At 41.9% G+C, this 13,447-nt stretch overlaps 1 protein-coding gene across 1 annotated transcript in view; it reads right to left on the minus strand.

Annotated features, from left to right (window-relative positions):
• iars1 (isoleucyl-tRNA synthetase 1) overlaps positions 1-13,447 on the minus strand; it is a 147,415-nt gene that overhangs the window by 31,916 nt on the left and 102,052 nt on the right. Inside the window, exons 24-25 of the mRNA XM_082967730.1 lie at positions 2,720-2,822; positions 984-1,067 (exon numbers count right to left, since the gene is read on the minus strand). Of these exons, the coding sequence (XP_082823856.1) occupies positions 984-1,067; positions 2,720-2,822 (187 nt within the window). The remainder of the gene's footprint in view (positions 1-983; positions 1,068-2,719; positions 2,823-13,447) is intronic.

Consider the following 13,447-nt stretch of genomic DNA (forward strand, 5'->3'; position numbering starts at 1 on the left):
GTTGCTGCCTTGCTATGTTGTTGTCTTTAGGTCTCTCTTTATGTAGTGTTGTGTTGTCTCTCTTGTTGTGATGTGTGTTTTGTCCTATATTTATATTTTATTTATTTATTTTTATCCCAACCCCCATCCCCGCAGGAGGCCTTTTGCCTTTTGGTAGGCTGTCACTGTAAATAAGAATTTGTTCTTAACTGACTTGTCTAGTTAAATAAAGGTTAAATAAAAAATAACAAAAAAAAAGAAATGGTCAAAACGAGTGACCTAAGCGACTTTCGAGAGCGTGGTATGATCGTCGGCACGCCAGATCCAGTATCTCAGAAACGGCCATCTTCCTGGGCTTTTCACACACACAACCGTCTCTAGGTTTTACAAAGAACGGCGCCACAAACACAAAACACATCCAGTCACCGGCAGTCGAGAGGTCGAGGGGTGAATGGCAAAGAATCCTGCAAGCTAACAGGTCGGACCACAAAACAGACAAATAACGGCGCAGTCAAACTCTCATCTCTGAACGCACAACTCGTCGGTCTTCGTCACTGATTGGCTAATTGCAGCAGACGACCACACCGGGTTCCACTTCTATCAACTAAAAACAAGATGAAGCAGCTCCAGTGGACAGGCCATCATCAACACTGGACAAATGAGGCGTGGAAAAACATTGCCTGGAACATGACAGTGAGTTCAGTTTACTAGAGTGGCCTGGTCAGTCCCCCAGACCTCAACCCTATAGAGCATAATGGGATGAGATGGAACAGGCTGTTAGCAGCATGAATGTACCGCCGTCCAATCTGCAGCAACTGTGTGATGCCATCGCGTCAGCATGGACCAACATCCCTGTGGAACGTTTCCGACACTTTGTAGATATGCCCCGAAGAATTCAGGCTGTTCTGGGTCCAACCCGGTACTAGATGAGTGTACCTAATAAAGTGACCGGCGAGCGAGTGAGTGAGTATGTGAAGGTATATATATATATCTCTCTCTCTTACCTCCAGGATGTATTTCTGCAGGGAGGTGATGTCTCTCAGAGCTTCTGGATCTTGGTGGATCACTACCACCTCCTTTAGAGGATACTACACAACAACAACAACAACAACCGTTAGTACACAACAACAACAACCGTTAGTACACAACAACAACAACCGTTAGTACACAACAACAACAACCGTTAGTACACAACAACAACAACAACCGTTAGTACACAACAACAACAACAACCGTTAGTACACAACAACAACAACAACCGTTAGTACACAACAACAACAACCGTTAGTACACAACAACAACAACCGTTAGTACACAACAACAACAACCGTTAGTACACAACAACAACAACCGTTAGTACACAACAACAACAACCGTTAGTACACAACAACAACCGTTAGTACACAACAACAACCGTTAGTACACAACAACAACCGTTAGTACACAACAACAACCGTTAGTACACAACAACAACAACCGTTAGTACACAACAACAACAACCGTTAGTACACAACAACAACAACCGTTAGTACACAACAACAACAACCGTTAGTACACAACAACAACAACCGTTAGTACACAACAACAACAACCGTTAGTACACAACAACAACAACCGTTAGTACACAACAACAACAACCGTTAGTACACAACAACAACAACCGTTAGTACACAACAACAACAACCGTTAGAACAACAACAACCGTTAGTACACAACAACAACCGTTAGAACAACAACAACCGTTAGTACACAACAACAACCGTTAGTACACAACAACAACCGTTAGTACACAACAACAACCGTAAGTACACAACAACAACCGTTAGTACACAACAACAACCGTTAGTACACAACAACAACCGTTAGTACACAACAACAACAACCGTTAGTACACAACAACCGTTAGTACACAACAACAACAACAACCGTTAGTACACAACAACAACAACAACCGTTAGTACACAACAACAACAACCGTTAGTACACAACAACAACAACAACCGTTAGTACACAACAACAACCGTTAGTACACAACAACAACCGTTAGTACACAACAACAACCGTTAGTACACAACAACAACCGTTAGTACACAACAACAACCGTTAGTACACAACAACAACCGTTAGTACACAACAACAACAACCGTTAGTACACAACAACAACCGTTAGTACACAACAACAACAACCGTTAGTACACAACAACAACAACCGTTAGTACACAACAACAACAACCGTTAGTACACAACAACAACAACCGTTAGTACACAACAACAACCGTTAGTACACAACAACAACCGTTAGTACACAACAACAACCGTTAGTACACAACAACAACAACAACCGTTAGTACACAACAACAACAACCGTTAGTACACAACAACAACAACCGTTAGTACACAACAACAACAACCGTTAGTACACAACAACAACAACCGTTAGTACACAACAACAACAACCGTTAGTACACAACAACAACAACCGTTAGTACACAACAACAACAACCGTTAGTACACAACAACAACCATTAGTACACAACAACAGACGCTTCATGGGGTACTACAACATAATAACAATAACAACAACCCCCATTAGTGTACTAGACATAACAACAATTGTTAGTACATACTACCACCTTCAGGGAGTACTACAAAATAACAAAAACACACACGTGGTGCTACACATGACAACAACAAATGCTAGCTAAGAGAGAAAACACACACACAGTCGATGTCCTCTTACCTTAACGGGCAGAGTCCTACGGTCTCTGATGACTCGTCCAAGCTCGATGACAGACTGCATCTGGCACACAGCACTCTCTATACGCTTGTCAATCAACGGCTCCCTGTCTCACACACACACACACACACACACACACACAGACACACACACACACACAGAGAGAGAGGATAAGAGCAGGTTAGACTGGGACCAGGTAGGAAACATGATACAGTGGCTATATCTGAGTTAGGTTGTGTTGGACATCAAACTTCTCTGATTCAAAAACTCCATAACGGATTGACATTTAGTTGGAGCTGACCCCAACCCTGGATGTGCATGATAAAGTGTGTGAGGTAGCTTAGGGACTGCTAATGTTGGGGGGGGGAATAAGACAAGAGGAGGGGACAGATATCCAATCACGAACGAGGGAGAGTTCTGTTTGTTGTTGTGGAATGTTTTGAAAGTCTCTGAAAAAAGGTTCTATTGAAAAAAAATATTTAAAAAATTAAAATAAAGTGTGGTTATTAGCTAGCTACATGTTGAGTTTGGATCCCGTGACGCAGTTGGTATCAGACCGCTGCAGTCCAGAGATCCTGCCGACCTGATAAGCTGATTGGTGTAGCAGCTAGCCTAGCGCCCACTGCTAGCGGGGGTTTCCTTGAGGGCTTGAACCGCGACACGGTTAGCCCTCGTAGCTGGGACCACAGAGAGTCACAAGCCCGGAACAATCTTGATCACTGCTGCGATCACAACAAAACAGTGAGCCAATCGTATTCATGCGTAAAAAAAAAAAAAAAAAAACGAATAATAAAAAAGAAAAGCAGTGTAAGTTTGAATTTTGTAAAAATGTATTGTTAACGATCAATAATGACAAACCTGCTGGCGTTGACAACTTAGATGGAAAGATACTGAGGGTGGGAGCTGACTCTAAAGCCACTCCTATCTGTCATATCTTTAATCTGAACCTAGAGGAAAGTCTTTGTCCTCAGGCCAAAGTCGTTCCACTACCCAAGAGTGGAAAAGCGACCTTTAGTAGCTCTAACAGCCGACCTATCAGCTTGTTGCCAGCTCTAAGCAAACTGTCGGAAAGAAGTGGGAGTTTTTTTTTATGTTTGTAGTTTTCTATTGAATGCCATTACAGTATCCAGTATCAAATTGCACTTCCTATGTCAACAGTCTTTAGAAATTGTTTCAGGCTTGTATTCTGAAAAATGAGAGAGTAAGACCCAGAGGTTTTTCATGCGCGGGATCGAGAGTGTGCCTTTCCCGTTTACCTTTTATATTGACGACGTTATTGTCCGGTTGAAATATTATCGATTAATTAGGCTAAAAACAACCTGAGGATTGATTATAAACATCGTTTGACATGTTTTACGAACTTTACGGATACAATTTGGATTCTTCGTCTGCCCGTTGTGACTACGTTTGAGCCTGTGGATTACTGAACAAAACGCGAACAAAACTGAGGTTTTTGGATATAAAGAGAGACTTTATCGAACAAAACAAACATTTATTGAGTAAATGGGAGTCTTGTGAGTTGCAACCATATGAAGATCATCAAAGGTAAGTGATTAATTTTATCGCTATTTCTGACTTGTGTAACTCCTCTACTTGGCTGGTTACTGTTTGTAATGATTTGTCTGCTGGGCGGTGTTCTCAGATAATCGCATGGTTTGCTTTCGCCGTAAAGCCTTTTTGAAATCTGACACCGTGGTAGAATTAACAAGAAGTTAACCTGTTATGGCTAGGGGGCAGTATTTTCACGGCCGGATAAAAAACGTACCCGATTTAATCTGATTATTACTCCTGCCCAGAAACTAGAATATGCATTTAATTATTAGCTTTGGATAGAAAACACTCCAAAGTTTCTAAAACTGTTTGAATGGAGTCTGTGAGTATAACAGAACTCATATGGCAGGCCAAAACCTGAGAAGATTCCATGCAGGAAGTGCCCTGTCTGACAATTTCTTGCCCTTCTTGATTATCTCTATCCAATACAGGGGATCTCTGCTGTTACGTGACACTTCCTACGGCTCCCATGGGCTCTCAGAAGGCGGAAAAAAGCTGAATCGTGGCTTTGCAGGCTCTGGCTGAAAAAAAGTAGCGCGTTTGGATAGTGGCTGGTCACAGTACTGTGAGACTCAGGCTCGTGCACGAGGGGATCCCATGCTTTTATTTTCTCTCTCTTTGTACGTATACACGCTTTCCCGGTCGGAATATTATCGCTTTTCTACGAGAAAAATGGCATAAAAATTGATTTTAAACAGCGGTTGACATGCTTCGAAGTACGGTAATGGAATATTTAGAAATCTTTTGTCACGAAATGCGCCATGCTCGTGACCCTTATTTACACTTCGGATAGTGTCTTGAACGCACGAACAAAACGCCGCTATTTGGATATAACAATGGATTATTTTGAACCAAACCAACATTTGTTATTGAAGTAGCAGTCCTGGGAGTGCATTCTGATGAAGAACACCAAAGGTAATCAAACTTTTCTAATAGTAAATCGGAGTTTGGTCAGGGCTAAACTTGGTGGGTGTCTAAATAGCTAGCCGTGATGGCTGGGCTATCTACTCAGAATATTGCAAAATGTGCTTTCACCGAAAAGCTATTTTAAAATCGGACACCTCGATTGCACAAAGGAGTTCTGTATCTATAATTCTTTAAATAATTGTTATGTTTTTTGTGAACGTTTATCGTGAGTAATTTAGTAAATTCACCGGAGGTTTGCGGGGGGTATGCTAGTTCTGAACGTCACATGCTAAAGTAAAAAGCTGGTTTTTGATATAAATATGAACTTGATTGAACAAAACATGCATGTATTGTATAACATAATGTCCTAGGTGTGTCATCTGATGAAGATCATCAAAGGTTAGTGCTGCATTTAGCTGTGGTTTTGTTTTTTGTGACATTATATGCTAGCTTGAAAAATGGGTGTCTGATTATTTCTGGCTGGGTACTCTGCTGACATAATCTAATATTTTGCTTTCGCTGTAAAGCCTTTTTGAAATCGGACAGTGTGGTTAGATAAAGGAGAGTCTTGTCTTTAAAATGCTGTAAAATAGTCATATGTTAGAAAAATTGAAGTTTTTGAATTTTTGAGGAATTTGTAATTCGCGCCACGCCTATCATTGGATATTGTAGCAGGTGTTCCGCTAGCGGAACGTCTAGATGTAAGAGGTTAATCTTTAAACCGATGTTTAACACTTGTATGCTTCATGAATTTTTATAATGAGTATTTCTGTTGTTGAATTTGGCGCTGCAATTTCACTGGATTTTGGCCAGGTGGGACGCTGGATGTTAACCTGTTGGGTCTAGGGGGCAGCATTTGCACGTCTGGATAAAAAAAATGTACCCGATTTAATCTGGTTACTAATCCTACCCAGTAACTAGAATATGCATATACTTATTATATATGGATAGAAAACACTCTAAAGTTTCCAAAACTGTTTGAATGGTGTCTGTGAGTATAACAGAACTCATTTGGCAGGCAAAACCCTGAGACATTTTCTGACAGGAAGTGGATACCTGATGTGTTGTATTGACTTTAAACCTATCCCATTGAAAAACACAGGGGTTTAGGAATATTTTGGCACTTCCTATTGCTTCCACTAGATGTCACCAGCCTTTACAAAGTGTTTTGAGTCTTCTGGAGGGAGATCTGACCGAACAAGAGCCATGGAACGGTGATGTCCCATTAGACACCTGGCGCGCTACTTCATGTTGGGTACCCTCGTTCCAATACGTTATAAAAGACTATGCATTCGTCCACCTTGAATATTATTCATGTTCTGGTTAAAAAAGGCCCTAATGATTTATGCTATACAACGTTTGACATGTTTGAACGAACGGAAATATATTTTTTCCCCTCGTTCATGACGAGAAGTCCGGCTGGCTTACATCATGTGCTAACGAGACGGAGATTTTTGGACATAAATGATGAGCTTTTTTGAACAAAACTACATTCGTTATGGACCTGTGATACCTGGAAGTGACATCTGATGAAGAGAATCAAAGGTAATGGATTATTTACATAGTATTTTCGATTTTAGATCTCCCCAACATGACGTCTAGTCTGTATCGCAACGCGTATTTTTCTGGGCACAGTGCTCAGATTATTGCAAAGTGTGATTTCCCAGTAAGGTTATTTTTAAATCTGGCAAGTTGATTGCGTTCAAAAGATGTAAATCTATAATTCTTTAAATGACAATATAATATTTTACCAATGTTTTCTAATTTTAATTATTTAATTTGTGACGCTGACTTGACTGCCGGTTATTGGAGGGAAACGATTTCCTCAACATCAATGCCATAGTAAAACGCTGTTTTTGGATATAAATATCAACTTGATAGAACTAAAAATGCATGCATTGTCTAACATAATGTCCTAGGAGTGTCATCTGATGGAGATTGTAAAAGGTTAGTGTATCATTTTAGCTGGTTTTATGGTTTTGGTGACCCTGTCTTTGACTTGACAAAACATTACACACAACTCTTGTAAATGTACTGTCCTAACATACTCTAAATTTATGCTTTCGCCGTAAAACCTTTTTGAAATCGTAAAACGTGGTTAGATTAAGGAGATGTTTATCTTTCAAATGGTGTAACATAGTTGTATTTTTGAAAAATTTGAATTTTGACATTTATTTGGATTCAAATTTGCCGCTCTTGAAATGCACCTGCTGTTGATGGAGTGCACCACGGGTGGCACGCTAGCGTCCCACCTAGCCCCAAGAGGTTAAACATGTAAAGTGTGGTGTACCGCAGGGCAGCTCTCTAGGCCCTCTACTCTTTTCTATTTTTACCAATGCCCTGCCACTGGCGTTAAACAAAGCATGTGTCCATGTATACTGATGACTCATCCATATACGCATCAGCAACCACAGCCAATAAAGTCACTGAAACCCTTAATATAGAGTTGCCGTCTGTTTTGGAATGGGTGGCCAGTAATAAACTGGTCCTGAACATCTCTAAAACTAAGAGCACTGTATTTGGTACAAATCATTCCTTAAGTCCTAGACCTCAGCTGAATCTGGTAATGAATGGTGTGGCTGTTGAACAAGTTGAGGAGACTAAATTACTTGGTCTTACCCTAAGACTGTAAACTGTCATGGTCAAAACATATAGATTCAATGGTTGTAAAGATGGGGGAGAGGTCTGTCCGTAATAAAGAGATGCTCTGCTTTTGACTCCACACTCCACAAAGCAAGTCCTGCAGGCTCTAGTTTTGTCTAATCTTGATTATTGTCCAGTCGTGTGGTCCAGTGCTGCAAGGAAAGACCTAGTTAAGCTGCAGCTGGCCCAGAACAGAGCGGCATGTTTTGCTCTTCATTGTAATCAGAGGGCTAAATATAAAATACCAGTCAAAAGGTTGGACACATCAACTCATTCCAGGGTTTTTCTTTATTTTGACTATTTTCTACATTATAGAAAAATAGTGAAGATATGAAAAACTATGAAATAACCCATATGGAATCGTTTAGTAACCAAAAAAAGTGTTAAACAAAGCAAAGTCATGAATCATGTAGTAATCACTGGTATCGTAAATAATAACGAAAGGATTGATGTAAATACTATGCATACAAGTCTCTCTTGGCTAAGAGTTGAGAGATTGACTGCATCAATTTTTTTTTTTATATATAAGAAATAGAAAATTCCAAATTGTTTGCATAGTCAACATACACGCAGCTCTGACACAAACACTTATCCCACCAGACATGCCACCAGGGGTCTTTTCATAGTCCCCAAATCCAGAACAAATTCAAGAAAGCGTACAGTATTATATAGAGCCCTTATTGCATGGAACTTCCTTCCATCTCATATTGCTGAAATAAACAGCAAACCTGGTTTAAAAAACAGATAAAGCAACACCTCTCGGCACAACAACTCTCTCCTATTGGACCTAGATATTGTATGTATTGTGTGTATGTATTGATATGTAGGCTATTTGTGCTGTTTTTCTTTTACTTATGTAGTTCTGTCCTTGAGCTATTCCTGTCTATTGATGTTCTGTATTATGTCATGTTTCATGTTTTGCTTGGAACCCAGGAAGAGTATCTGCTGCTTTAGAAACAGCTAATGGGGATCCCTAATAAAATAAAAATTCTTAATGGGTTTATAGCGGACGGACAGACGGACACTTCCTTGGCCGGGGTGTCTTCCTGATTGGAGGTCACCTCTACAGGACGTCTCACTTCTTGGACAGGAACAGGAAGGAGCACTTAACAAGGCTGCCCCCCACAGCCGAACAGATCACATAGACTCACAAAGAATTTGAAAAGGCTGCCCCCCCCACATGGATTTACTCAGGAGACCTTCACAACAGAACCTTCAATCCAAATCGAAACTTCAAGCGTACATCCTTGAATTTAAACAAAAAATACCTGGAAAGGACTCGTACTTCACAAAGACTGTCAAGGAAAACAACAACCTGAAGAAAAACAACAGCGAAAACGAGAAGCTCCTCAAGGAAAAATCCAGAGACACTATTTGCTGTACTGTTATAAGAATGGGAATGTAAGCAATCTCATCTTCCACATAGACCAGCCCTTGGCATGGCCATAAGAGCACACTACCCCTCTGTCAAGAGAGGGTATTAAACCAGGGTGGAAAGTCAGAATACTGGACATTGAGGACAATGCGACAGCCTGTGTCAATCTGTACAAGTCTGGAACAGTAGTAGTGAAAGGAAAACCTCAAACCTGTTCAGCAGGCCTTTTACAGGATCAAAGAGAGCACAGCAGGAGAAGCTGACCCCTGGTGACGACCCCCCATCCTGAGCGAGTCAGATCCCACCCCCTTCTCAAACTGTCCCACAGACAAGCAAGAGAGTCACCCCCCAGCACTGAGCAAAACCCAGATCCCACAAGAGCACTGCTCCTGCATTAACATGAGGGATAAATTCACCCAGCTGGAGATCGAGATGGTAGAGCTCAAACGGCAATTCAACACATCCCAGACAGCACAACAACCAGAGCTGGAGAGCTGAAAGAGAGAGAGAGAAAGAGAGAGAGAAAGAGAAAGAGAGAGAGAGAGAGAGAGCAACGTGTCTGCACGCTGGACTGTGGTGACAAAACTCCCAACAGGAGGGAGAGGAAAAAAACAGTCCAGCTGGAGGAGGAGGTGAGAAAGCTGAGGTGGGACAATGAACAACTCATGAGAGAGCTGGCCATCTCCCAAGAGAAGCCAACAGAACAGTCCACTTCAGAAACCGACCCACAGGCAGGAAAGACGAGATAGGACCCACACACCCCCTCCCTCCTAGCACCCAGTCAGCCCTCCTGACAACACCCCCCCACATACACAGAGGACACACAAAAGGCCAGAGATTGTTCTCAGACAGGAAATGTGTAGAGGAAAACAAAGACCCGGCCCACCCTGGAGCTGCTGTCAGAGGACCGACTAGGGTCCCCGAGCCACATCATAATACACACAGGCACAAACGACCCTGAGGGCCCAGCAGGAAAGGGTGGTCATAGCATTGGGGCGGCAGCGTAGCCCAGTGGTTAGAGCGTTGGACTAGTAACCAAAAGGTTGCAAGTTCAAATCCCCGAGCTGACAAGGTACAAATCTGTCATTCTTCCCCTGAACAAGGCAGTTATTGAAAATAAGAATTTGTTCTTAACTGACTAGTTAAATAAAGGTCAAATAAAATAAAAATAAAGAAATTCAAGGGAGTGAATGAAAAAGCTTCTTACACAAGTGGTCATCTCCACTCTGCTACGAGGAAAAGACTCTCACCATACAGGTGAATGCAAGCATTTCCCGTGACTGTGCATCGAAACCCAATGTTTACCCCTGGCCCACCACTCCACCCTGGACTTGAACTGTCTCTACGACCAGGTACACCTCTACGACCAGGTACACCTCTACGACCAGGTACACCTCTACAAGGCCACGGTCCCTGAAAGACATCGCACTCAACCGCAGGAGCAACATTAGCGATGAGCACCCCGCCCAGACCTGTGAGACTCCCCCCACCCCAGACCTGCACCCAGAGGATCTGCATTCAGACCAATGTTCCCTCGGACTGCCACGGAGATTAAATATCAGCACGAGATTAGAAAGTTGAGTTAAATTCAGAGTATTTCCCCTTTAGTTAACACTATAAACGTTCCACTCTACTGTGGGAATTGTGATTGAATCCACACAATATTAGCCACTTTCAATGTAATATACCGAAACATAGAGATTCTAGGCAGAGTAGGATTCTATTGCATTGACATGCACGACTTACTCTACACAGACCGGTGCTCCGTAACCAATCAGAGCTGCAGTAGGCTTATATGCAAATAGCCTATTGCCATATACGGATCTGTGCCATTCACTTTGAACTGGACTGTGTTTACAGCATGAGCTTGTTTTGAATTCAAAGTGAGAGCTTCATTTGTTCATATTCTGTGCTAGATAGTGAGTTATTAGCCCAGTTATAGATAATTTCTAGTCAACAATGGGGGAGTGGTTTCTGTGCTAGATAGTGAGTTATCAGTGGTTTCTGTGATAGATAGTGAGTTATCAGTGGTTTCTGTGCTAGATAGTGAGTTATCAGTGGTTTCTTCCTACAAGAGAACAAAACATGTGCATTTCTAGCCATCTTTGAAAAGCCAGTCAGGTAAAGAGCTTAAAGGGGCAGTGTTTTGAGACGGTCTTGAAAAAACTAAGTAGCCAATATGCAGAGGGTAGCATCTCTGTAATAATGGTATGGGAATAATAATGATTCTATTTTGTGAAGTGGTTTCTTGCATCAAACACCACAACATTTTATACAGGTGGATAAACAGGTTAATGTCAAGCCCTGCATGTTTTTTTCAGAAGTGGAATGTAGGCCTATACTGAACACCACACATTGGCTGCTACTGTAGGCTGAATGATAGAACAGCTATTACCACGTTAAAATGTTAGGTAATGCATTTTTCTCCATTGTTTTTTTTTTTTAATGGTAGGCCACTCCGGTAGGCCTACATTATGAACAAATAGCCACAGTAGCCTACTTGGTCACTGTTAAATTGAATTTACCACAGGTGGACTCCAATCAAGTTGTAGAAACATCTCAAGGATGATCAATGGAAACAGGATGCACCTGAGCTCAATTTCAAGTCTCATAGCAAAGGATCTGAATACTTATGTAAATAAGGTATGTTTTTTTTATTTGTAATAAATGTGTAAAAATGTCTAAAAACCTGTTTTCACTTTGTCATTACGGGGTGTTGTTTTGTGATGTCATTACGGGGTATTGTTTTGTGATGTCATTACGGGGTATTGTGATGTCATTACGGGGTATTGCGATGTCATGATGTGGTATTGTGTGTAGATTGATGAGGAAAAACATTAATTTAATCACTTTTAGAATAAGGCTGTAACGTAACAAAATGTTTAAAAACTTTCAAAATTCATCGTAGAGACTCAGTGAGCATAACCTTTCTACAGTATAGGATATGTACCGACTGCCCACAAAATGGAAACTAAGCTGTACTTCCTAACAAATGCATGACCACATTAGAGAGACATATTTACCACAGATCACATAGACTCACAAAGAATTTGAAAACAAATCCAACGTTGAACTAACTTCCATATCTGTTAGGCGAAAGAAATACCACAATGTGCAAATCACAGCAGCAAGATGTGTCCCGTGTGTATATATATATATTGTGTGTGTGTGTGTGTGTGTGTGTGTGTGTGTGTGAGTGAGTGAGTGAGTGAGTGAGGGAGAGAAAGAGAGCGAGACACAGAAACAAGACATGAGGAGGGGACAGATAACCAATCAGTTAATGGGTTTATAGCGGACGGACAGACGGCTTGTCTCCTCCTGATTGGAGGTCACCTCTACAGGATGTCTCGCGTCTTGGACAGGAATAGGAAGGAGCACTTAACAAGGCTGCCCACTGCAGCCGAGCAGGCTGGGTAGTAATATGTGGGCTGGGACAGTACATGAATAGAAAAGACCGCGAGGTAGAGGTGTGTTTGTGTGTGTGTGTGGGAGCAGGTACTGTAGTGAAGACAGACATTCAGAGTGACTGGAGGAGAATACACACACACACACACACACACACACACACCTTGAACGGCCCTGTGGAGAAGAATAATAATCTGCCATTTTTATTTAACATTTATTTAACTAGGCAAGTTAGTTAAAAACAAATTCTTATTTACAATGACGGCCTACACCGGCTAAACCCGTACGACGCTGGGCCAATTGTGCCCCACCCTATGGGACTTCCAATCACGGTGGGTTGTGATACAGCCTGGAATCGAACCAGGGTGTCTGTAGTGACGCCTCTAGCACTGAGATGCAGTGCCTTAGACCACTTTTTATATTTGAGTAATTTAGCAGATCTCTTATCTGGAGAGATTTAGAGTCTGTACATTCATCTGAAGGTAGCTAGGTGGAGAACCACATATCACAGGCATAAAGTAGCTATAAGAAAAGTCAAGTGTTTTTGGTTGTTGCTGTAAAGCGTAACAGTAGCAATGCTTCAGAGACAGACTAAAGCAATGGCCCTGCCGCTTCAGCCAGACTAAAGCAACAGCCCTGCCGCTTCAGCCAGAGGAGACTAAAGCAACGGCCATGCCGCTTCAGCCAGAGCCAGACTAAAGCAATGGCCCTGCCGCTTCAGCCAGAGGAGACTAAAGCAATGGCCCTGCCGCTTCAGCCTGAGGAGACTAAAGCAATGGCCCTGCCGCTTCAGCCTGAGGAGACTAAAGCAATGGCCCTGACGCTTCAGTCAGACTAAAGTAATGGCCCTG

Source organism: Salmo salar, chromosome 22, assembly GCF_965601325.2.
Source record: "Salmo salar chromosome 22, fSalSal1, whole genome shotgun sequence".
NCBI lineage: Eukaryota > Metazoa > Chordata > Actinopteri > Salmoniformes > Salmonidae > Salmo > Salmo salar.